The sequence below is a fragment of the Penicillium chermesinum genome (genome assembly GCF_028974085.1).
Source record: "Penicillium chermesinum strain IBT 19713 chromosome Unknown utg000002l:1.0-5270490.0:1.0-5274688.0, whole genome shotgun sequence".
Taxonomy (NCBI): domain Eukaryota; kingdom Fungi; phylum Ascomycota; class Eurotiomycetes; order Eurotiales; family Aspergillaceae; genus Penicillium; species Penicillium chermesinum.
Genome location: NW_026695312.1, coordinates 4277803 through 4302570, shown reverse-complemented (window position 1 = coordinate 4302570; position 24768 = coordinate 4277803). Strand labels below are relative to the sequence as shown.

The following is a 24768-nucleotide window of genomic DNA, read 5'->3' as shown; positions in this document are numbered from 1 at the left end:
CCAATGAAATTTGCGTCTTACAAGATAAGATCAAGTGCAGTTCTCTCCAGCTCAAGTTATTGCTACGTTATTCATAGATTGAGGTACTAGAATCAAGTTCACGTCCCAGGGTCCCACTCCCGAAACTTGAAAAAGGCTCCAAGCGCCGGAGACATGCCGGAGCAGTCACAAAGAAGTTGAGCATTAACATCAAGGGCCAGTAAAATTTAGCAGTCCCGCATACTTATAGTTTTTATCCGATACTAGTAAATGATGTTGGATTGAACCAGGTGCCAGTACACTGGGAAGCCTCGAGGCTATTCATGATGAAAAGCAAGCCTATAGTAAGACGCCCCCTTGCAAGGAGTTTGGGATTGGGGCCCCTTTTGCACTACCATAAACATATTGATCTTGTATGAGGGGCTCGATCATATTTTATACTCCCAAGGCAACAATACTACCAGAAGCGACGAAAGCACTACCTATCAGATTCGAGCCCTGTCCACGTTACGAGGGGAGACATGGAGACGTAGAGACATACAGTACATGCTGGAGGCGGGGGCGCTAAGCCCAAAATGGGAAGGACCTAGCCTAACACTGTAATCCGCTGTCTCCGTACTGTAGCTCCGTACCAGCTTTCTTGGACCCCTCCTGGTAGCGCCATCTCCAGATCGTGGCTGCCCCTGCAGCATATCCTCGGACACGAGGCCTCAAAGCCCACTGTAAGCATTGGGTTTGGTCCCCAACGCTATTTCCGTTTCAATCTGCCTCGTCGCCACCGGACACCTGGCCGTCATGTCCGATCTCGAAGTCGCCAGCCATTACAACTTGCCTTCCGAATACCCTGAAGAATGGCCCGCGGAGTTAGACGAGCTTGACCCGGACGAAGAGCAGTCTGTCGAGCAAAGCAAGTCCCGTGCCCGCAAGTCACGGTACTTCGCACTCGAGCGGACCCCTAGCGACTGGCGAAACTTTGGATCTCGGCGCGGCAAGGATGGCAGGGAAACTGCCCAGAATGATGAACCTGATCCCCTCGGAACGGGTGACAGTGTCCTGAGGACCCTGAAGCAGAAGGGATTACGGCTAGACGATGAGGGCGGCAAACACTCGCGGTTCCTCCTATCGTCTACCTCCTTCTCCCCCCGCGCTCTTCCTGTCCCAGGTACACTCTTCCGACTCCATTGAAACCCTCATGACTGGCCTTGACCACCTGTCACATTCGATCGACCAGAAGTCTGCATCACTAAAGGCTCTGGTGGAGGCCAATTTTGAGCGATTCGTTCGTGCCAAGGCAACCATCGATAGCGTATACGCGGAAATGCGAGACCAAGGCGTCGAAAAGGAACAGTCTTTAACTCCGCGCCGATCTAGCCATCTCCGAAACCTTTCGGGTCAGCGAGGCCCTTCTCCATCTCCTTCCCATTCCCCCGCTCCTGGCTATGGTCGCTCGACGCGAAAAACTGCGCTTACCAAAGAAAGTGAATATGGTATGAGGGGAATTCGTGGCCCTCTTGTGGAAGCATCTGTCAAGGCGGAAGAGGTTTGGGGACCTGCCTTGGGAGGCCGTGATCGGGAGCAGATGCTCAAGTCGGTAGTCGAGACGATGGAAAAGCAGCGGGATGTGTACGAAATCGGAAGCTTGTTATCCAAGTCCATCCAGCAGCGGGATTATGATTCGGTTTTTGAGCAATACACCAAGGCGAGGACTCTTGCAAATCGAGGCAAAGCAATCGTTGAACAGGCATCCAGCAGTCGCCGGCAACTTTCCGACCATGAAGTACATACCGTTTTGGCCATGGGCCGCATGTGGATGGACGTGGATCACCAGATTGAAGATTTTAAGCGAGATCTTTGGAAACGACTGAGTGATGCTCCGACGACTTCTACAACAAACACAACTTCAGGCCCTGTGGAAGAGCATATGGAACTCATTGGCGCTCTATTGGAAATCGGGGTCGAAGATAATCCTATTTGGATATGGCTCCGTAGTCGATATGAGTTCTTAAAGATGAAAATCACATCATTCTGCGAGCGTTGCAAGGTTGAGATCGAAATCCTACGGCGTCGACTTGCTGCCGAGGACAGGCCACCGCCTGAGGCTGTAGCATCTTATCTTCGTCTCGCGCCACGCGACAGCTCCGCCGAAGTTCCAGGAAGATTAGACACCGATCACGTTATTGAGCTTTGGGGCTGCATTCAAGCTTTCCTCACTAGACTCCTGTCATCTCAAAGTGGACTTTTAGGAGAGGTGCTCGATTTCTGGGAAGTGGCCACATCGTTCATCGATGGTAGTCGACAAAGACTTCTTCCAACTGGATTTGAAGGTGAAAGCCGAAAACACCATCGTCTTTCACCTGAGAATGTGGACGAACTTGAAAGAGGGGTTGTGGAGTTGGTCAACCTTATTCGAGAACACGTCCTAGAACTGTTCAATGGCCCTCCAACGGAGGATGTGTCTCTTCTGTCATCCCCGATTCCGCCTAGCCCTACAAGCCCCCAATCGCATGGTGTTACGCCAACAGAGTCCCGCTTCAAATTGGAACCAAAGAACATTCCGTTGGTCATGCCTCGCCATGGAGAACACTGGGAGGAGTTTGCGTTCTGGCCTCCGTGGTCTAACTCTTTGAGTGGTGTTCACTATCTCAGCAAGTTCCTTGTCATAATCGGTACTGCTGCAAGCGAAATGGCAGCTTTACGCCCTGTCAACATTCATGGAAGGGCCCATGAACTTCTTAAAAGTCTCGTTAGCACCGCTCGTGAGAGATCTGCCCGAGTGGCATGCACGGCGTGGAGCAAGGATGCCGAGGTTTGTAAAATGCTCGAGGATTGGACTCGAGACTTGGAGAAGCGAGATCTCACAAAAATGCCCGGATTCTTCGTGGCTTTTGAGAGCGCAATTCTGGGCGGTATGCAGAAGATCTTGTATATCTCTGAGGCCATGGCCAAGTCTGGCTCGGTAGATGTCGTGACTCAACCACCAGCGAAGCTACTTCAAATGGTTCGCACGCAGTTCGTGTCTAGTATCTACAAAGCCCTCAGTGGGCTGGTGGAAAATGCTGAGAATGCAACAACCGCGGACGAAGACAGCGAGTGGGTTATCGCGCGGCCAGTCATGACAAGCCAGGTGCTTGATGCTGCGCTAGCGGTTCTTGCTGCCGACTCGGTGGACTCCCAGGACAGGGTAAGTGGTGCGACCTCATTTTCGTTATCGTGTGCCAGTGCTAATCGGTCATAAGAACATTCGGATCCTTCTTACTTTGTCGAATCTCAAGGCCCTCCAAGCCGAACATGTGCCGCAGCTAATATCAAATTTCGAGACTGCCTTTTCCGTTAAACTAACCGAAGAGAGCAAGACTGTGCGGGATGTTCTCAAGCAGATTGAAGACCGGTTATTCCAGTCATACACCACCCCTACGATCGAATCCCTAAAGAGCACCATCTCCACGGGTATTGAGTCTCCTAACTGGGCGCCCTCGACGGATCACCCTGATCAGGTGAGACCGTATGTCTATAACACATTACTCACGCTTGTACTTGTCCATACCGAGGTCTCGACAACAATACCATCCACTGTCTCAGCAGGCGCCAGTCGCTCTTCGCCTAATGCTCCTTCCTCGCTCCTCGCTACCATTCTTAATCATCTTCTGGTGCAAATCTCGTCTTTTTTGCTCGCATCATTCCGCTCCAAGACCAACTATGACCTTGGCGGTCTTATGCAAGCGACCTTGGATACAGAGTTCCTCGCGCAGACCTTATCCCACTACTCAACGGAAGAGGCATCCGAGATTCAGAGTCAAATCTACATCGAACTAGACCGGCGCACTACGAACGAAGCTCGGCAAAAGTTACAAGCTGAACTCGGCGAGATGCGAGTTGTGCTGAAACGTCTGAGAGACCGGACGAAAGGAGAATTTGCCTGCTTTAGGCGGTCACGGGGCGGGTCTAGGGATAAATCTGCATAGTGTAGATCTAATAAAGCTGGCATATAGAGCATGCAATGAGAACTTCTGTGCATCGGGTATCGTGATAATCAGTACAGTAACTTTTTGATATGGGACTTTGCCCTGCGTCATCCACTCCTTGCCCTCGCCATTCTAGGTCTGACCAACTATTCTCTGCACCCGATTGAGGAGGACTTTGCTTTCTCGGCCTAGTCTTCGCTTTCCAAACTGGTCGGGCCGCTTCGCGCGGTTCATTTCTTCCCGTTCTTTCTGTTTCGCCTCGCGCTCCTTTTGGCGGGCCTCGGCCTCCTTTCGCCGAGCCTCTGCCATCTCAATTTCCTTATCAAATGCGGTGCGCTTTGGTCTCCGCTCCCTTTGCGAGCGATCGTTTCTGTCTCGGGAGCGCCGCTCTGGCTTGGGTGCCGGTGCCGGCTCCGGCGCAGGTTCGTTCAGCATCGCAATCCGGTCGGGGTGTAATTCCAGCGTGGCTGGTTCGGCAGCTTCCGCGTTGTGTGCCTCCGCAGTATCGTACACAGACTTCGGTGTTCCAGCGGCGAGTTCTTGAGCTTTGATTTTGGCATAGGCTTTTTTCACTTTGGCTTTTTGGATGAGGTCTGATTTGATCTTTTGTGCTGCACAATGGAAATATACCATTAGCCAATCTAACCTACTGAATTAAAGGTATTAGAGACTCATATAGCACTTACTCTTGCGTCGGTAGGTTCCATCGGGGAGGTTGGCTGGTCCGACACTGAAGCCCTTGCGCTTTTTCTCTGGAGGCCCTGCGCGAGGATTTTGTGATGGGCCATGTTCGCCCCCATGAGTACGTTTCGGTCCCATGATCATAAAGGTCAGGACCAGTAGGTAAATATTGCGTGGTTCGAGGTGGAGGGCTGTGATGGCAGTTGGAGAAGGGAGAAAAAAAAAGCGGCGCGGGAATCCGTCTCTTAAACTCCGTACTACGAACATCAAGCCTTGCACATCACAGGTACGGAGGGTCTTGTAGGAAATCTCAGTAATTTCACAACTTTTGACTATAACTAAATAAGCAATGTAGACCGGTGTGATCTAAATTTGACTCGAAAATATACACAGTACTAAAATTCCATGTAATCGTCCCCTGCAACGTCTTATCACGCTATCAGGCACCTTATCACGGGCCCAAAGATCAGCGGCCCCGGGAATCCCATGACGATGATTCATCCGGACCCACGACACCGTAAGGTCTTCTCGGACTGTCACTCCGAACTCTTCACGTCCTTCTAGTTGACTAGTTTACTCATTCTCGCGTAATCTCTGGAACTTGCGTTGATTTCCCGCCAATCACTCTTGAAACCTTGCCATCGCTATCCCTAACTAATCCCTCACCGCACCCTCAACCCCACCGCGGCACTGCCGGCTCTGGGTGCAATAGGACTCGCCACGTCCCTGTGCAATGTCCGAGTCGGTGTTTCAGACCTCATAGCGCTCCACGTCATGCCCCTGTTCCAGAAGCCGGACCACCGATGTTGTTCACCATGGTCACTGGACCGCCAACTTGAACCGCCAGCCCCAGGGTCCTCTGGAGGTCGACAAGGTGAACCCGGACAGAACACCAAGGATTACAAACCCTCGCTACAAATGGCACGCCCACAATCAAATATGGAGTCGCAACGGAACCTAGGGAACAATGACCGGCAGGAGCTCATACAGCGGATCAAAGAGTCATCGAACTGGAAGCTTCAATACAGGGTGAGTTGGGCTCGGATTGGACGATGACACATGCTCATTTCGATATAAATGACCATATGTCGTGGAAATTTGCTTAGACTGTTTGCGGACAAATGCTGATATCTTATGAACTCACAGGAGCAAAGCAGCGCTGATGATACCCACATGGCCCAAGACACCCTGGGGGAGCCGAATGAAGAAAGTATGCAGGATAACCTGCCTTCAAGGCACAGGAGCGCAAGCCCGGCGAGAGAAGAGTTAGGGTCGGCAGCTGATATTCAAAGACCACGATCTGCTTTGCATTCAGGTGACTTTAGAGAAGGTGCTACCGCCCATGAGCCACCGCAGTCGCCAAGGCCCCATTTATCGGTGCCAATTCCTTCTTCTCCATTTCCTAGTCTTGGTACCTCTCCTACAACGCCATGGTTTGGCCCCTCTGGGTTTCCAACCCCTACGAGACGTGCACCTGCTTTCGGCGATGTACGCGAGCGTGAGTCGGTTTTCCAACCCCGCTCAAGAGCACCCTCATTGGGCTCTTTCTCGTCTAGTTATGTTCTTAAGGCCCCTACTAGCCCTCTAGTTCATCAGGCAAATAACACCGACTTGGATTTCTCGCCTGCTGAGACCCCTGGGGCGGTAGATAGAGCCAACCGACGGCGAACTCTGCCTCCAGAGACCTTTCGACACCTACAAGAAAGCCCATCTGCCATGCGGGCAGTCAACATCCATATTCCTCCTAGTGAGCGAGACATTTTTTTTCCATCCACCGTCTTCGCCTAGGCGCTCTTTGACTGCGGCGTATAGCCTTCAGCTGGCGTCAACTGCGAGCGCCTCTGCGGACAGACCGAGAAGATCATCCTTCATATCTGATGCCTCGCCTAAACCCCATGCACCCATGGTTGGCTCTTATGAAGAATCGCTGTTGCGAGGCCGTATGTCTATGAACCCGTCTAAGCCTCTCGACTTCACGGCCCAAATTGGTGTTCTAGGGAAGGGCAAGTGCAAAGGGCATCTTAAATGCCCTCCGCATGTCACAGTTCCTTTTCCAGCTGTCTTCTACAGCTATCCGACCTCAGGAAATGGTCGGTCTATCTCAGATGACAGCCCCAGTCCTTATGTTGGCCAGATTGACCTAGAGAACTCGCTTCCCAGAGAAGACCCAAGCACCAGCCGACGCCGTAAGCGTCACTACAGTCCAGCCGTTGCACCCGAAGAGATAGATCGCGACGAGGCCGGACCTCCCCGCGTCTCTGATGCGGATTCAAGGCGACGCAAGGAAAAGAAGAACCGCAGAGCGGAGTCTCCGAAATGCCCCCCCAGGTGGGTGCTATCGCATTCCTCAGCAGGGCCAATTACAAATCATCATCAAGAATCCACACAAAACTGCTGTCAAACTGTTTCTCGTTCCTTACGATCTCAGCGACATGGAGCCTGGAACGAAGACCTTCATCCGGCAAAGAAGTTACTCGGCAGGACCGATAATCGACATGCCATTGAATGCTCGCAAAAACTTCGGCACCGACCGTCCCGAAGCTTCATTGAATCCCACTGAAGACCCTCGGGATAAGCCGACCTTGCGCTACCTTATTCACCTCAACATCTGCTGCCCCTCTCGAGGGCGCTTCTACCTCCATTCGAGTGTCCGAGTGGTATTTGCCAACAGAGTGCCAGACGGTAAAGAAAAGCTACGGAATGAAATCCAGTTACCTGAGCCCCGGTACACTCCCTACAAACCTACTCGGGAGCTTACAATCTCTACTTCAGCGAGCACTAGCACTCGCCTCGCGATCGACCAGGCTTCTCGCCGGCGCAGTGCTGGCCAAAGTACCCTTCCAATGATCCGCCCGTACGCCTCGTCTGGGAATGGCGGTCCGCTACATTGGACTGCAGCAGAACACATGGGCCTCAACCAACCGCGTCAACCTCTCAACCAGGCAGAAGCCACCCTCTACAACAAGCTTAACAAGGGCGACGTTGGATACGGAGGGCATCTCACTTCGTCTGGGCCGAACAGCGCCGATACCGGTGAGAGTCTCCTTGCCAAGCGGCTTCGCGGACTAGATGTCCACAGGCCAGGGGCCCTTGATCGCCGTTGAGAGGTGCATTTTGGGACCTTTTACTTTAACCTAATCTCTTGCCAATGCAAGTCGTAGAACAAGCCTCGTATCACTGGATTTGCTCGATGAAATATCTAGTGTATGTATCCGCTTGTCTGCAGCATATCCAATGTACCAACTAGCAATTGCCAAGCTGGTAAGTATTTACAAGAGGCGTATCTACGTCTTTCTATGACCTGGTTATCCACTCACATACCATTTCTCATTCAATTTGTTATTTTCTTATTTGGATCCCTTTCAAAGCACGCTGGCCGGCCTGGAGGCCGTCAAGTATATATACCCCGGTTCAAGCTTCTCTCGATTACTATTTGGCTTCTCTATTCATCCAAGCGTGTGGTCTGGCATTTTGCTAAGTGTGCTGTTATCATATATATAATGTCCTGCCAAAGCACAGATTATACTCAGGCTCTTTGACATATTTCCAGCTTTCCATCAAAATAACAATCCCATTTTCATCATGAACTCAATTATCATCTCGTGACGCCTAGTATCTTACACACTTCAAGATAACATTTCAGCATAAACAGAAAAATCTCTGGCTTACCGGCTGTTCAATTGAGTCTTACAATTTCTTTGATACCAATCAATACTAAAGTTTGGCAGTACATCGCTTGTCAAGTAAGCCATATTAAAAGAATCCATTTACCACCAACTTAGATACATCGGCAAGAACTTGAAAAATCTAAGTACGTCCATAGCGGTGCGGGCTTAACCAGCGTGTTCAACGATCTCACTCACCAAAACACCGTCCTTGATGTAGCTCTTGAGCTGCTCAGGCAGAGGACACTCCTTGGTATCGTCATCAGTGCCCTCCTTAGGCGGAAGCATGATGTTGACAGCACTGCACTTGCTAGTAAAGACCTCAGTAGCAAGGCTAGCCTGGCCCAAGTAGATCGTTGCACCATCGACCTGATCCAGAAGGACAGTAGGAACAGTGCCGTCAATCTGGAGCGCGAACTTGGGCGACTTGATAATATCGAGACTGCTCACAAGCGAGTCTACGATGAGGGAGAGACCATTGCAGTTGTCGATGGCGATGGCGTTCGCCTTGCCGTTGACCTTGACAATCGTCTTGTTGCAGCGTGATATCAGGATCGACTGGTTCTGCGCCGCGTCGATTTCGATGATACCCTCCGGTGCCTCGAAGTTCTCGACCAACCACTTGTTGCCCTCGAGGTCCTTGCGCGGGGGCTTCTTGGTCCGCATGCTCTCAGGCTTAGGCTTCTTGCTGGGCGCGGGTGACTTGCCCCTGCCGGCGCTGGAGCCAGGTGCTGTCGATCCGGCACGCAGGCTGGGATTCTTGTGCGTCATCTCCGACTTGTCTACCTTGCGCAAGCCAGAGGTGATCTGCTCACCCTGGTTAAGCTGGTCGAACACGGCGGACATATCGGGCGCCGGTGCAGATGGGGCAGGGGCTGGAGGAATGCCTGGGGGAGGAGGTGGGGGAGGAGCGCCACCACCGGGAACGTTGAGAGATGGCACTGGAGGAGGAGGGGGGGAGGAGGGACGACACCAGCGGGCGAGGAAGCTGGGCCGCTCTTGACCTGCTTCAACGCCTCCAGGGCATCAACGCCAGACTCATTGTTCCAAGTCAGGCCCTTAGGGTAGTGCTTCTGCAAGAAGGCGCCGAGGGCCTTGAAGATTTGGTAGTATGCTTGAATGTATTGGATGTGTGTTCGGTCCCTGTGGTTGCTGTTAGTTACTTGCTCGGAAAGAGGACGTAGTGTATTCGAGCCTACTTTTCCTTGTATTCTTTCAGAATCTTGTTGCCGTAGTACTCGACACTGGCGAGCATATCGGCCACAAAGTCCGCAGGCTTAGGCTCGAAGAACCAACCCAGCGCGACAATACCCTCCGCGACTGCGCTCAGATGGGTGAAGAGAGGGGAATGTCGGTTGGATTCCCGGATATTGTTTATGCTGTCCGACGCCTTGTGGAGGTCCGTCATGAGCTCCGGAGGTGGGTTCGCGGGCTTCTTGGCTTTGGTCGAGACATAAAGGAACGTGCGCTCGGCCTGGAAGGCCTGCAGAACTGCTTTGGACTGAATCTCAAGTTAGGACGAATCAAAAAAAAAGCCACCTTATAGGTTCCGTACCTGCTCTGCAACCAATCCGCCGATCTTCTCGCTCAGCTTTACGAAGTTCTGGACATCACCCTGGATCAAGGCATCAAAGTCTTGGATCTGCGGGGGCGTTGGAGCTGCAGCTGGTGAAGCAGGTGGGGGAGGTGCAGACTTGGGAGTTTCGGGGACTGCGGGAGAAGCAGCAGGAGTACCGGCCGAATTAGAGGCGTTGGAGTCATCTAAAGACATCGCCATGTCCTCCAAGCGTGAGGTGGCAGCCTCGAGCCTAAAAGGGATCCAGAGTCAGCCCACAGCCAAAGGAATGCTGGTGTTGAGCAAACGGGATTTGAAATTTGACAGCAGCAATGCTGGTATAAAACAGTGGCCATTCATATGGAACCTACCGCTTGATGAGGGTGGTGAAGTTATGCATATGGCCGCCGCTCGCCATGACAGGCACCAGCTCTTGTAGGTTTTGGAAGGGAAAGGGGTAGATAAAAGAAAGGGATAAAGGGAGAGGAGGCGTTATATAAATGGAGGCCTATGGTTCCCAAATCCTAAAGGTAATGTACAAAGGGGAGGAGATATTGCGAGAGTCAAGCCACGGGGCGCCTTCAAGCTCCTGACGATGGCCGCAGCTCGAGCCACCAACGGTAACGTACATACGTCCCCGGAGCCCCGTTATCACCATTCAAGTATGTATCTTAGGTATTACGATTACAATGCTCCACTACCCACTCAACGTCCCCCGGAGAAGATATTGTTTGCCTTTTCTTCTTGCCAATTGGTCTATAACAGAGCCCCGTCTGTCCTTGAATTGACCGTCATGGCTCAAGGTGAGACACCTACGGCTCCTCCACTGGAAGCTGTAGACTTCTGCACTCTAGGCATGTTCATTCTGGGTAAGCCTTATCTTCTACATCCAACCCCGCGGTCGTTCACTCATAAAGTTGATACAGACGATATCGAGTTCGGTGACACCAGACCACCCGTGAAGAATGTCATTGGAGGAGCCGCATCTTTTGCCGTTGTGGGAGCACGTCTAGTGGCCGGCTCTATCCATGCACAATCTGTGAGCTGGATTGTGGATGTTGGGTCGGATTTCCCGCCAGAGACTCTGGCTGCTATCAAGTCATGGGGTACAAATTGTGTAGTCAGAGAAGATCATACCAGGTTAACGACAAAGGCCTGGAATGGATATCACCCAGATGAAAAAAGGGGTATGTTGAACTGCGCCGTCTTGCAAACTAGAGTCTACAGATGATAACCAGAGCGGCAGATTTCAAATACCTTACACCCAAGCTGAGATTGGAGCCGTCGATGCTCTCAGACTCCCAAATATGGTCCCGAACATTCCATATGGTCTGTTCAGCCACCCGTTGTATGTCTATTGTACAAGAAATCTTGCAGCGACGTGAAAAACTGCGGCAAGCAGGAAGGGTGCCATCAAGAGCGGATACCTCGCAACGGCCAGCCTTCGTGTGGGAGCCAGTGCCCGACCTCTGTACACCAGAGGAGCAAGTTAACTTCTTTGCTGCAAATCGTGTCGTGGATGTTGTAAGCCCGAATCACTTGGAATTGGGATTCATGTTTGGTCAACCTGGGTGGGCTGCAGAAAGTGAACAGGGCCAACAATTGGTCCAAAAGATCATGGAGTCTGGAATCGGGCCTACGGGGGACGGTTGCCTTGTGGTCAGAGCTGGGAAGGATGGTAGCTATGCCTACTCTAGGGATCAGAAGATATGGCTTCCAGCATACCACCAGCCAGATATCTCGGGAGCTACAGCGGTGATTGATCCCACGGGTGCTGGTAACTCATTCCTCGGGGCACTCGCCCAGGGAGTAATTAGTGTAGGACGAGAACCATTCGAAATTATCGGTTCTATACTTTCGTCCTCGCCGCGATGGAAGGAGGCTCTGGCCTTCTGGGAACGGCGTCAGGCTCTTCCTCCAGCGCTGATCTGCGCAACTGTTGCAGCGGGGTTCGTGGTGGAGCAGATTGGGGTACCTCGGCTTTCCATGGAAGATGGTAGGGAGTTGTGGAATCAGACTGAATTTACGGAACGAGTCCGTCTGTACACGCAGCGATTATTGAACACATTGGAAGAGTCTCCTCAGAGACACCTATTGACCAATTGACCAAAGGTTGATAGAGGAACGCCCTTCTATTTTCGTACAGCCAGGGAATGAGAAAATGATTGTAAAAAAGACACCATAAGAAAATTGTTCCGTCATGCTAGACCATACTTGTTGTCCTCTCGATAGGTATGAATGTGGCCTCTATGACTGGTTTTGCGCAGCCTGCTGTGCCTCGTGCTCTCGGATTTGTCGACTCCAGCTAGAAATGGTGAAAAAGGAGACCAGTAAGTATGTGGACATCCAACTGTTCCGGGACATGTCAGGGTGGGACTAACTATCGGCTGGGGAAGAAGCGGCCGGGTTCGGGCATCTTGTCACGGTGCTCACGGTCGGCGCTGATGCTGAAGGCAATTGCAGCAACTCCAATAACGAAAGCGCCCATGACAGCGGTATTGGCCTTCCAGTTGGCCGGTCGAGAGTACCAACCACCAGCCGGGGACCACACCTCCTTGGGGTACCTGAGACCGCAAAATCAGCATCCATGATAAGCATTAGCAGCAGGTCAAACAAACGGAATCTTTCCACCACCACCCATTGTGAATGATATGTAATTGAGGGAAGTTTGTTGGGGTATGAAAGGACAGGCGAGCTGGACAAGTCTCTCAAGCGGGACTCGAAGTCGGAAGGGCAACTTCGATGCCAAGCCACGATTGCCTTTTTCGAACTAGCGCACGCTCACACGATCACAAGTCCCGTGACTGCAAACAATTTCTCTTTTCCTCCCGTTGATTTGGCCGCATCGCGAGTCTCCATACCATTGAAGAAGCGCGACGCGGAAGCCTTTTTGATTTCCCTTCGTTTCCGGTTTCTGCTTCAATCGCCGCCCAGATGAAGAGAGTACAGCTCCAGCGATGGAGCAGTACAGTCCTCTCACCACGGGCTAGGACAAGTACTTTGCATCAACGCCTCTACGCAACCCGGTTACGGCACCAATCTACTGCTTCTGCAGTGCAAGCCGAATCAGCACCTCAGAATGGCTTTGAGGATTCACCGTTGGAAGACCCTGGCTTGAAGGCGCACCTCGAAAGCGTTCACAACCGAAAAACGCAACTAAAATATCCCTCTCCTCCGGTCCAAGCCGCAAGCACCTCCGCAAAACTCGCTGCCCTTCATGCTCGACTCTACCTCCCCTCCCGCCTACCGCTCGAGACCCTCGCTCGCACATTGGTAGATGCCTCTGCTGATTCAAATGCTGATTTCAATAACGAATCGCTGGCCACTCTTGGTCAGGACCTCCTCACCTACTACACCTCCGAACACCTTCTTTGCACTTATCCTCGCCTTCCCTTGACCGTTGTCTTTGCCGCCATGTACGCCTATGTTGGCCCTAAGACCCTTGCCTCCGTGGCCCGCGAGTGGGGTGTTGAGCATGCCTCCGCTCCTGGTGGAGAGGTCGACCCCGGGCTTCTCCAATTCCAGAGGTTAGAGCCTGGAGCAGATGTTGAAGATACCGCGAATATCAAGTCTGCTCGGCCGTATGCTAGTGAGCAGAAGTGGAGAAAGACCGTGACCTCAAAGATCTTCTACGACGATGCATTCGGCGAGGCGACCAAGGGGTCAACATCCGCTAGCCAAGGTGTGCCCGCTGAACAGGCTAGTGCTACCTTTGTGCGCGCCGTTTTGGGCGCCATCTACTTGCATGCTGGTCGTCAGGCCGCTAAGCGATTCTACGAGCAACACATCCTTTCCCGACGCCTCAATATCTCCGAACTGTTTAACTTCTCCCAGCCAGCTCGTGATCTGGCTCGTCTGTGCGCTCGTGAGAGCTTCGAGAAGCCCGTGGCCAAGATCATCAGCGAGACTGGCCGTAAGAGCAGACACCCCGTCTTTGTGGTCGGCATCTTTTCCGGCCCAGACAAGCTTGGTGAGGGCGCTGGCGCCAGTTTGATTGAGGCTCGGGAACGTGCGGCTCTTTCCGCCCTCAAGGCCTGGTACCTCTACAGTCCCCTCAATGTGCGTGTCCCCAGCTCCATGGAGGAGGAGGGGGCTGCGCCCTGGACCCCGGCTTACGTTGATCTGGGTGAGGTTATCGTTTAATGGGTGGGCTACGAGAGAGCGAACGCTGTCATCACCCGGCGTCGCGAAGCCATGGTTCTTGATGTGTTTGGTTTCTTTCTCTTCTCTCGATCTTTCCGGTATGCCACATTATTTGCATAGGGAGCAGGTTTCCGGAGAAAGAGTTGATTGCCCGGATCCTTTGCATGACGGGGCACTGTATAGTATGAGTATTTCGTGAACTCTTTTTCGATTCATCCGGTGTCTTCTTTTCTTATTTTTTTTTTATCATTGGATTTCCTATGTGTGACCATCATTGCTCGTGTTTTGTCTACCAAACCACCACCTCTCCCTCTCAGAAACTGGTCAAACGGAGACGGACCGAGGCCACTGCCCCGGGCTTGTATAGAGTGCTGCGCTCTTACCGAGTGTAGCATGTCAATAACAATAGAACTCATATTTACAACTCCCGCTCGCTATTTAATATTTTGGAATCAAACAAATGATCATGCGTAGGATACCTGTTCCATGCCCTTGAATACCTCTTCAGTCTATTAAGCGTGATGCTTGTCTTTGTGACCCTCAGCGGCCGTGCTTGGTGAGTCCAGATAGCGACCATACTCGTCCCACAGGTCGTCAACTCCAATCCCGAAAAGACCAACCCAGAAACCCGGCTCGCCGCTATCTAGATCTTTATCGTCGCCTTCCCCAATATATCCCGTCCTCAACAATCGATCATTCAGCATGCCAATCGCCCCCTTCCCCACCCAAACATCTTCGATCCACGCCAAGAAGAAGGCTGTGTTCTGATACCCAGCATCCCACTTCGCTGCCCTTTGCTCTGAAGATTGAGGTTTCTTCCAATGCGTTGCTTGCAACCCAGCCTTCAGCCGCACAAAGTCCGCAATGCCCTCAATCAAGCCTCCAGGCGGCTGGGGAATGGTCTTCCCACTCCCGTCATCCACCGGTGCAGTATGCTGATAGCAATGCACAAGCTCATGAGTAAGGAAGCCGGTTATCTCACGAACCGGGTCGCTGGTGCGTGACTTGTGTATGTCGAGGCTGTGGAGATACTTGAGAGAGACATGGATCTCTTTGTGATCATTGTCGATGTCGGTTCCTGTAGTGTAGGCTACGCCGTCAAAGTCGCGGAGGATGATTGTGACGGAGCGCGTTGGTGGAATTGAGGGATGGAAGTAGGGACGCTGGCCCTTGGGTTCCGGGTCCGATTTTGAGACATGCGGCGGGGTGTAGAGGTATTGAATGATCTGTTTGAGGGCGTTGTCGAGTACAGCTGCGAGCTGTGCGAATTCTGCGTTGAAGGGTGAGCTTGCGGGATGGCGGAGATCTTCAACGTGCAGGCGATACTTTGGCTTTGGAAATTCTGGGTCCGGAGGAGTATCATCATGTTTGGTTTCTTGTGTTTGAGTGTTCTGGCGCTCGTTAGGGTTGGGCACTGCGCTGGGCGTGGGGTTTGACAAAAGGGTGATCTCAGTCATGGTTATGTGAGGACTAATTGATACCGGTATGTATAGTTGAAGCTAGGATAGAGAATAGACAGAGCAGGCAGTACAAGTTGAGTTATCTATCAGCCTGGACGCCCTTAACTTCAAATTCAAGTCTGGCAGACGCAACTTCCAATTCGAGGCAGATCCAATTAGCAGCTACTACGAAGGGATCGACTGCGGGGATGTCCGCTCTGGCCCCATGGTGCGCTCTGCTCATACGCGCGGAACTTCAGATCATTGAGCCGATTAGTATAATTTGACTGGCACGCTTGGGCTTAGATTCTTGTACTAGTACTATCTACCAACAGGTCGCCTAGAACAGCTCTCAAGTTGGACAGCAAATCGGACAATTCACTGACAATTGATCGTCATGCAACTTGCCCTCCAAATGCATGTTACGTCAGGGGCGCGGGTCCTCTATTATATGTAGACAGCGAATACGTCGAGCATTACGCAGCTCTCTTGATGGAAGCAAAAGTCTTCACATATTGAGCCAGGAACTTGAACCTAGTTAACCAAGTCAACCAATAAACCCCCAAGAACTACTAGTAGGTCACATCCAAAAACGGCGAGTCTGTACAGAAACAGCGGTTGCCCTCTGCAACGATGCATAAACAAACTAAGTTGGGCTCGGGATGAGGGGTCGAACCCAACCACGGTTGGCCACGCTGGAAATCAACTCTCGTTGGATGGAACAAACAGCTCTGCTGTTTATCGCTTCTTTATAGCAAGATCTCCAGACTCATCATTTCCTGTCGGATTTGAGAATCTTCCCCCCTTTTTCGATCGCAGTGGAGCCCGCCGCGCTTATCCGCGCTTATCGCCCCTTGCTGTCCAACTTTCCCTCGTCAACATCCCACCGCGTTCGCGTTATCTGTCCAACTTAGCCTCGGCGCTGTTCAGGTTCGTGCCTTTTCTCATATGATACTTCGAGCTCCCTGCGACTCCGATCGTCTGTCTTGGGCCGCTGTGATATCTTCGCGCCTCGATGACTCCCGACGTTGCTTCGCTTCGCTTGTTGAATCATTCCCTCCACTTGCCACCACCTGCGTCGCAAAAGGCACTCGCTAGTTACAAAAGTCGCTAAGAGATTTTACCGCATAGCCGCACGTCCATACATTCCGACGATTTATTGCCTTTCCTCGAGAGCCCAGGCCTACCCATATTTCGCCTCTTGCACCAAGCGCCGGTGCCCTTTTTCATGACCCTCGACTAACATAAGGAGAATACCTTGAGTCCAAAATGGAGGCCAAAGCCGCGGAGCTCTTGGCGGCCTTCAAGAACCCCAATGTATCCATCGATGCCAGGGTCGCACACCTCACAAGCATCAAGTCCGACATCAAGCAGAAGAATGTCCCTGAAGGCGCGATTATGACCATCTTCGAGACCCTGAAGCTCGCCATATCATCCCAACACTATTCCGTCTGTGCGGCCGGATTCTCGACATTGGGACATTTCCTCAAGCGGCTGATGATCCAAGAACAACAACAATGGATTCTTGCCCAGACACGGAACTTCTACCCAGTCTTGATGGAAAAGCTTGGAGACCATAAGGAACGCGTGCGCGCTCTATCTGCTTCAATATTCACTGAGCTGTGGCCCCTTGTTGGTAATGAGGTGGAATATTTCGTACTCGAAGTTGGAATGGTGGGGAAAAATCCTCGCGCTAAAGAAAGCAGTCTTCTTTGGCTGTCAAATGTAAGTCGGCCTACAAGTTGGAAGGGTGCTCGCAGTGACTCACGTTCATCTTGTCTGCAGATGACCAAGAACCATGGTCTCTTGTTCCGCCAGTACGTGCCATCCCTGGTCGGATGCCTGGAAGACGCCGATAGCGCTGTTCGAGATACAGCACGAGGGGTTGTAGTTGACTTGTTCCGGTATGCCACCAACCCAGACCCCTCTCCATCTATTGGTATTGACTCTCAATCCTTGATACAGGAATGCACCCGCACGTGCCAAATCGGACTTACAGAAGCAACTGGTCGCTCGTGGCGTGAGAAAATCGATCGCAACTGCCATTCTCTCAGGGATTGGCTTAGCTGAACCTGATACCGCAAGCTCGGCTCGCCCTATCTCTCGTGCTGAAAGGCCACTGTCTGTTATGTCCTCACGATCGCGTGCCCCTATTGACGTGGACGATGATGGTGCGTTTCCAACTCTCCATATTCTTCGTTTCTGAAAATTTGCTAACAACGTTCTCCAGAACCAGAAGCTCCTGTAAGTCGACCAGGATCATCAAGGAGCCACCACGAGCGGCCCGTCGCCTCCAGCTCCTCTGAAGCCCCTGCCAGACCGAAGACCCCGGCAGAGCTACCGCCTGCCGGGACTGGGACTCCGGAAGATGATGGGCTGGAGCCTTTCTTAGTTTCCTCAAGCAGAGATATCGATGATCTCGTTCGTGACATGTTGCCTTGGTTTGACGGAAAAGAATCAGAAGACAACTGGATGAAGCGAGAGAAGAACGTTATACTCTTCCGTCGATTGACCCGAGGCAACGCACCTCATGACTTTTCTCAGGCTTACATCCATGCTGCCAAATCCTTATTGGATGGATTTTTCAAGGTCGTCAATTCTTTGCGAACTACTATGAGTACCAATGGCTGTCTTTTGATCCAAGACATGGCACGAATCTGTGGCCCGAGGATTGATCCGATGGTTGAAATCATGATGCAAAATTTGCTGAAACTGTGCAGTGCCCTGAAGAAGATCTCCGCTCAAAATGGAAATATAACTGTCGATACAGTCATTGCAAATGTGTCATATAACATTCGTCTTCTGCAGCATGTTCATTGGGCATCTCAAGACAAGAATGTTCAGGTTCGCCTTTTTGCTGCAGGATGGCTCCGAACATTGATCAATCGACAATCCCACCACAAGAGTACCGTTGAGCACGGTGGTGGCGTGGAACTTATTGAGAAGTCTATCAAAAAGGGACTGGGTGACGCCAATCCTGGAGTACGAGAAGCGACACGAGGCACATTCTGGACCTTTTTTGGGGTATGGCCTGATCGTGCAGAGCTGTATGTTCTCGTGAGTCCCATTTCTTGACATTATCGTACTAACTTTGATTAGAATCTCGAGTACCCTTGACGCAAAATCCCGAAGTTTGCTTGAAAAAGACCCAGCCAACCCCAATGCACCGCAGAAACCTACAACACCTAGCAGGGCCCCTCGGTCGGCTCTCAAGGAGGCGATTGCCGCTCGTAAGAAGGCGCAGATGCCTTCCCGGCCGGAATCAGCGCAGGCATATCCCGAGGCTCGACCATCAGAGCCTGCACCTCGACCAGCTACTCGAACGGTCCCCACAGGCGCCCCCCTGTCCTCTCTGTCTTCTGCCCCTGTGCGACCTAGTGCGAAACCTCGACGTGCCGAAATAAGTCGGCCTGCGACAGCTGATCCTTATGCGCGACGGCCCGATTCAAGGGCGGCAACGTCTAGCAAGCAAGTCAGCTCACCGCGCTCAGTGAGATCCAAAGCCTCGACACCGTCTTCAAAACCTATCAACGCACCCCGCCTTCGACCCCACGAACCTACGCAAACAGGCACAACGAGAAGCAAGCCAAAGAGGCTCGACCTCTCTAAATCGAAATCGCATGGTGATCTCAATGCGGCAAGCAGATCGCGTAGTCGCTCTACTAATGAGAGACTGGCTGGCCAAGCCCTGAAATCCAGTAATGCTGGTCAGCATGGTGAATTTGAAGAGGACGCTCCAGCACCCATTGTGCTCGAAAGCCCCCCTCTGTCAGCCTCTCAGCCGTCGCATATCAGTCATGCCCCGATGGACTCCCATCGTACCGTTACCCCAGTGCCTGCACTTGAACCAGAGCGCATGTCTCTAGAGGAGCCGTCGACCGGCCCAGTCTCACCAGAGCGTGAGCGGCAGCCTTCAACGCCGCCACGCCATTCAGACGTACCGGCTCCTGAATCTGCCACTAAAAGTCAACCCGATGAGATGGTCATATACGAGGATCCTGCAACGCCCGTTACTGCCCACGAGGAGACTCCTCCGATTGACCCTGTTGAACATCTGACGCCAACTCAGTCACCACAGCGTTGGCGGCAAGAGATGGCGGACCATACGGCAGCGACTCCCGTGGAATCTACCACACCAGCCAAGGCCCCTGCACCGGAGATGACTCCTCGTCGCGGCCTTGCTGCTGATGGCACCAATGAGCCTCATTTCCAGTCTCCAGTGCGCAGAACGCCCCTTCGAGGCTCTCCGTCACCTTCACGCAACCGGCCTCTGGGAACGCCCTTGGAACATGGCGCGCGAGAGCCTTCTTTACCAGAGCCTGCGGGAAATGATATTCAAATGAGCCCTAACAACGAGAATGCTACTGCACATGCTACAAAGCCTACAGACTACCCCGCCACGCCGCGATCTGCCGCCAAGCCCGGTGCATTGGAGGAAGTGCCATTGAATGAGTCTGTTTTGCGGGTCGCGGATGCCCGGCCATCTGCCTACTTCCCCGAGGAGCCTCGACGATCCCGCAAATGGGCTGAGAGACATCGAAGCCCCAGCCCCCGCTCCAAAGACCCGGTTAATGCCAAGGAGATGCTTCCCAAAGCGCTTAGCCGGATCGCGTCAAAGAATATGGACATCTCTGGATACCGAAAGCTGCAAGGTCTCTTCCAATACCATGGCCCAGAGATTGTAGCGCGGGATGATGACTACTATGCTGTCCTGGAAGCTCTACTCAACGAATTGGAATCTGCACCTCTAAGCCGTAAGGACCATGATGTCAAGACACAGATCCTGGCGACCATACGATCAATGCTCCTCCGGACAAGTGAATTGTTCCATCGCTTCGACATCCCAGCAATGGCTGCTCTCATCCGTGCCCGCCGGCACTATGAGTCAAGCTCACACTTTGTTGCTTGCTTAGAAGAAGTTGCAGAATTGCTGTCGTCCCTGATACCCATCACGACCAGCATCAGCGGTGTCCTTCAAGGGATGGAATTCGGTGACGAATCAGGCACAGAAGAGTCATCCCGCTCCATCATCATGGGGTTCTCTACCATCAACCATGTGCTTTCCCAAGGCCCTGTTGAAATCTCCGACGAGGTCCTCGCGAGTGTTGGCTCAGCTCTCAGCCAGCATCTCGGGCATCCCCGACCCGGAGTACGCAAGCAGGCCACAGAGCTTTGCACCCTACTAAACCTCAAGTTTGGTCTTGACCGCGTACAGAAGGTGACCCCTCCTGCCGGCGAGGGTTCTCTGAACCTCCTCACATATTTCATGGCCCGCCGGTCCCAGTGAAACATTTCATCAAGTGCTTTTTTCCTTCTAGTGAGAAGCTGTAAATAGCTATTTCTGGTCTTTGCTTTTCGATTCGACGTGGCTTTGTATCTAGGAGGCGTTAGCTGAAGCATGGCCTACTGAACATGATAAACAAGCTTTATGCATCTACTTGGCTCTCGCAGAACATCCTCAGCTACCGTATATACTTAATATCATTACTAATTTGGCGCACATCATTCCCTATGCTGACTGCAATTCCGGGCCATAACATGACGACCTTACCATCCGAAATTGCTATCATAGAAATAATGGTTATGATCTCGTGTCTTTGTCGAAAATCAGTCTTGATTGCCATTTTCTCCCCAAGAGAACAGGTTGCGCTACATATCCCACACTGAATTTGCTATCAGAACATCCTAAGTACCCAGTGCGTCCTCACGCATTACACAGCAGGATGCCCTCCTGAGTACAGGCCGTGCAGCACCAAAAGATTTCAGTTTGGGTAGAACTCGGTGACGAAGGCACCAGCATAGTCCCTTACATTGTTTCAGGCTCTGTTTGTTGAAAACAGAGACTTCATTACGGGTTTATTAACGGCAAAATGAAGCGTGGTTGCAACGCTAGCTCATTGCGCATGTTGATTAGCCATTGACGCCCAGCCCTGGGTCAATCGACCAAGTTCGACATGTACGAGGCACTTACATCCACACAAAGCCTTCGCGCAGTACCGCCGAGGATTTGACAAGCCTAAAGCAAACCATCAGTCCTGATCCGGAGACCAGAAGAAACCAGACTCACGCTTCTGCATATTGCACACCGAATCGACTCGTCATCGACTAAGATATCGTCTGCGCCGCCCATGTCTTGACCTGGCCCCGCGGGCGGCGCGATCTTCATATCCTGATTGCCGTGATTGGACTCCATACCAGAGCCAACTTGGTGGCCCTGGTCCACATCTTGCACGGCAGGGGCAGCAATGGCAAAAGCCGCCAACAGAGAGACGACAACGATAAGCTTCATTTTGTCTGAGGTGTAGAGCAATGTTGAGGCACAGCGGATGATGGTGTGTTTGAACTCTCCAGAAGCACACCCCCAAGCTCTTTATAGAAGATAAGTCAGTGATGGCAGATCCTACGTGTCTTACGACTGCCTCAGGACTTCGAGCACCACTAATGCACGAAAAAACCGGGCGCATGTCTCAAGCATTCGAGTTTTCACTCCGAATCGTTCCACATCACGGGGCGGGCGAGCGGATAGCCATTCTTGTTGACTCTTGGGGGGGATGAATGGAACAGTAAGCATACAAATGCGCTGCCACGACGCGGAGAATAAGTCGATGGGACGGGGCTGAAATGGTTTCCATACGCTTCTTTTCTGCTGATGTGTCCGTGGGCGCGTTGTTATCGGCAGGTAAAATCTTCTGCTCGTGTTCTAAGTTGACTTGCCGTGTAGTACTACGTCGCTTGACGAACGTATTTGGAAGAATCTGCAACCGTAAGAGTTCTTTGCTTAAGGAACCGAGCAAATGGCCACTTCTCGGTGATTTAGAATGCTTGTTACTCAAGATACCCTAAGCGGGTATCCTCGTGGTCTTTTCCAAGAGCCTAGCCCTCCTTGCTCGATTCCATTCTTGTGCAACGGGAGTTTGGATGGGGAGCTCTATCATGTTCTTCTAACGTGGACATCACAGGGAGTGTCGTGGTTTCACCTTACATGCCTAGTCCGCTCCAAGTTCGCCTTCGGAGAGATCACAAGAGGATGAAACGATGAAGACGCCAGCTTTATACAATAGGGGACAAAAGTCCGTGTACATTCCGCTTCTACCTACCCCATCAAATACTGATGTAGATTCATGGTTACATATCCTACGCCACCAACCCTTATTGGATCATACTAAAATTCAATATACTAAACAATCAGGTTTATTACAGAGTTCATCTGCTTAATACTTTGTATCATACCCTAGTTCGCATACAATCTATCTATCCTTCTCTCCTAACTCAATATTAACGTATCAATATTCGTCTGGTCTAAAATATCCTATACACCAGTAATACACTCTTCAAATAGGCCCGGTCCTCTTTAGATATTCCCACCTACATAAGGTCTTCAAATATACAAAAAAATTTAACGCTTTAGTATATACCAAACCGGTTAAATAGGGTTAAGATCAGGCGAGTGTACAGGCCAATTTACAACGTACATCCTGTGTTCTTTAAACTAAACCTGTGTATCTTTCGGTAGATGGACCTTTTGTGTTATCTTGCTAAAATATCAGTTGAAAGAAATCGATGCCATCCGGGAGGCGTAGGAGAAAAATCAGGGTGTGGGTGGTTGTTGGGGTGATGGTAACGGGGCCGAGTGCACACAGAGTTTTGCGCGGGTGGTGTAATACGACCTCGGACTGGCAATATAGTAGACGCCACACTCTTAATATCTAGTTACTGCATGGCTAATAATGAATAATAGGCACAGGTCCTGGTTATGGCATCTATTCCAAGTTGCTTTGCGGATCAAAGCACTCGAGGCCGGGCTTTCGAATGCTACACGTGAGCGGCAGCGCGCACATACAATTGAGAGATAGACCTACATCGTGACAGATATAGAATACTTCATGAAGCAGAGCGTAGACTATTCGGGGTAAGCCACCCTCAAATTCAATATGCAAATGCTCAGGCCCTCGAATGCAGAGATTCCAACCCATGAGGACGAAGCAATGGGGACGGAATTAAGCGGGCATTGGCGGGGGAGGCATCTGACTGGCTGAAAGCGAAAGCAGACCAAGCTTACAGCTTCAAGTCTTCTCTCCTCCGCCGCAAAGGCCGAACTACCGGGGGCAATAAATACGAAAGAAAATCGCAACATGAATCACTCCAGTGCAGAAGCATTTTCAGCATCACTTAACGTACTATTCCTATCCAACTCAAGACCATAACAATGGCCTCCAGAAAGACGCTACCTACTCGAGCCCTTGGGCGCAATGGTCCTCTGGTCCCTCGACTGGGCCTAGGCCTCATGGGCACGACCGGCATCTACGGTGCCCCCAGAACCAATGATGAAACATTCGAGCTTCTGGACGCAGCTTTCGAGAGAGGGGAGATCTTTTGGGACACAGGTAATGCCTCCATGGAACACAATGATATGAAGCATGACTGATAGTGCCGAAGCCGATAAATACGGCAACTCCGAAGATGTCCTAGGGGCGTGGTTTGCAGCCAATCCTGAGAAACGTAAGGATGTCTTTCTCGCTACAAAGTTCGGATTCACCGACATGGTGGGAGGCAAGATCCAAGTAGACACGACTCCCGAGTACGCCCAAGCTGCTCTGGAGAAGTCTCTAAAGCGACTGGGACTTCCGTTTGTCGATTTGTATTATGTCCATCGGCTGGATAAGGTCACACCTATCGAGAAGACCATGAAAGCTCTAGTAGAGCTCAAGGATGCTGGTAAGGTCAAGCATATTGGACTGAGCGAGTGCAGCGCAGAGACTTTGCGACGTGCATGCGCTGTGCATCCTGTTGCTTGTGTTCAGATTGAATATAGTCTGTCCTGTATGGAGATAGAATGGCCGAAGTGGAAGCTCCTAGAGACTGCTCGGGAACTGGGGGTAGCTATCGTGGCCTACAGCCCATTGGGAAATGGCCTTGTCACCAGCCGGATCCGCTCGCGGGAGGATGTCAGCAAGCCTGGTGACCGGCGTGGCAATCTGCCTTGGTTGCGAGAGGATAATATCAAGACAAACCTGAGCATTCTCGACCGGGTTGGAGAGATCGCCAAAGCGAAGAATGCAACCTCCGCGCAACTTTGTCTTGCTTGGCTGCTTGCTCAGGGGGACGATATTTTCCCTATCCCTGGATCATCAAAGATTTCGCGATTGGACGAGAACTTGGGTAGTCTTCTTATACGATTGTCGAGTGAAGAAGAGAAGGAACTTAGACAACTAGGACAGAGCTTTCTCGTGGAGCGTTTCCAGAATATGACCGGTTTCGCCTTCGGTGATACCCCTGCTTTGGAGGAGTAGGGAGGGCATCGGGGAGCGTTTTACATAGCGCCAATTTGCAGAATTGTTTTCTCT

General features: G+C 51.7%; 11 protein-coding genes across 11 annotated transcripts; 6 read left to right on the top strand and 5 right to left on the bottom strand.

The window, feature by feature from the left end:
• Positions 1-774: 774 nt before the first annotated feature.
• N7468_002481 (exocyst subunit SEC5) lies at positions 775-3941 on the top strand (the record flags this gene model as incomplete). Its single annotated transcript, XM_058471778.1, has 3 exons — positions 775-1134; positions 1211-3160; positions 3216-3941. 3 exons carry the CDS (start codon positions 775-777, stop codon positions 3939-3941), a joined length of 3036 nt encoding a protein of 1011 aa, XP_058334919.1.
• A 132-nt stretch (positions 3942-4073) lies between these two features.
• On the bottom strand, positions 4074-4760 carry N7468_002480 (uncharacterized protein; the record flags this gene model as incomplete). The annotated part of the gene is made up of 2 exons (XM_058471777.1): positions 4074-4552; positions 4628-4760. 2 exons carry the CDS (start codon positions 4758-4760, stop codon positions 4074-4076), a joined length of 612 nt encoding a protein of 203 aa, XP_058334918.1.
• A 636-nt stretch (positions 4761-5396) lies between these two features.
• N7468_002479 (uncharacterized protein) lies at positions 5397-7726 on the top strand (the record flags this gene model as incomplete). The annotated part of the gene is made up of 4 exons (XM_058471776.1): positions 5397-5651; positions 5769-6120; positions 6275-6950; positions 7051-7726. 4 exons carry the CDS (start codon positions 5397-5399, stop codon positions 7724-7726), a joined length of 1959 nt encoding a protein of 652 aa, XP_058334917.1.
• A 729-nt stretch (positions 7727-8455) lies between these two features.
• On the bottom strand, positions 8456-10260 carry capA (adenylate cyclase-binding protein; the record flags this gene model as incomplete). Its single annotated transcript, XM_058471775.1, has 5 exons — positions 8456-9228; positions 9261-9430; positions 9487-9788; positions 9843-10095; positions 10214-10260. 5 exons carry the CDS (start codon positions 10258-10260, stop codon positions 8456-8458), a joined length of 1545 nt encoding a protein of 514 aa, XP_058334916.1.
• Positions 10261-10635: 375 nt separating this feature from the next.
• N7468_002477 (uncharacterized protein) lies at positions 10636-11948 on the top strand (the record flags this gene model as incomplete). The annotated part of the gene is made up of 3 exons (XM_058471774.1): positions 10636-10711; positions 10769-11029; positions 11089-11948. 3 exons carry the CDS (start codon positions 10636-10638, stop codon positions 11946-11948), a joined length of 1197 nt encoding a protein of 398 aa, XP_058334915.1.
• A 274-nt stretch (positions 11949-12222) lies between these two features.
• N7468_002476 (uncharacterized protein) lies at positions 12223-12483 on the bottom strand (the record flags this gene model as incomplete). The annotated part of the gene is made up of 2 exons (XM_058471773.1): positions 12223-12406; positions 12461-12483. The coding sequence occupies 2 exons, from the start codon at positions 12481-12483 to the stop codon at positions 12223-12225; spliced, it is 207 nt and encodes a 68-aa protein (XP_058334914.1).
• Positions 12484-12776: 293 nt separating this feature from the next.
• N7468_002475 (mitochondrial 54S ribosomal protein mL44) lies at positions 12777-13985 on the top strand (the record flags this gene model as incomplete). Its single annotated transcript, XM_058471772.1, has 1 exon — positions 12777-13985. One exon carries the CDS (start codon positions 12777-12779, stop codon positions 13983-13985), a length of 1209 nt encoding a protein of 402 aa, XP_058334913.1.
• Positions 13986-14497: 512 nt separating this feature from the next.
• On the bottom strand, positions 14498-15442 carry N7468_002474 (basic secretory family protein; the record flags this gene model as incomplete). The annotated part of the gene is made up of 1 exon (XM_058471771.1): positions 14498-15442. The coding sequence occupies one exon, from the start codon at positions 15440-15442 to the stop codon at positions 14498-14500; it is 945 nt and encodes a 314-aa protein (XP_058334912.1).
• Positions 15443-16693: 1251 nt separating this feature from the next.
• On the top strand, positions 16694-20711 carry N7468_002473 (uncharacterized protein; the record flags this gene model as incomplete). Its single annotated transcript, XM_058471770.1, has 5 exons — positions 16694-17149; positions 17210-17328; positions 17390-17595; positions 17655-18471; positions 18524-20711. The coding sequence occupies 5 exons, from the start codon at positions 16694-16696 to the stop codon at positions 20709-20711; spliced, it is 3786 nt and encodes a 1261-aa protein (XP_058334911.1).
• A 729-nt stretch (positions 20712-21440) lies between these two features.
• Positions 21441-21713, bottom strand: N7468_002472 (uncharacterized protein; the record flags this gene model as incomplete). The annotated part of the gene is made up of 1 exon (XM_058471769.1): positions 21441-21713. The coding sequence occupies one exon, from the start codon at positions 21711-21713 to the stop codon at positions 21441-21443; it is 273 nt and encodes a 90-aa protein (XP_058334910.1).
• Positions 21714-23630: 1917 nt separating this feature from the next.
• N7468_002471 (Aldo/keto reductase) lies at positions 23631-24714 on the top strand (the record flags this gene model as incomplete). The annotated part of the gene is made up of 2 exons (XM_058471768.1): positions 23631-23808; positions 23861-24714. 2 exons carry the CDS (start codon positions 23631-23633, stop codon positions 24712-24714), a joined length of 1032 nt encoding a protein of 343 aa, XP_058334909.1.
• Positions 24715-24768: the final 54 nt, after the last annotated feature.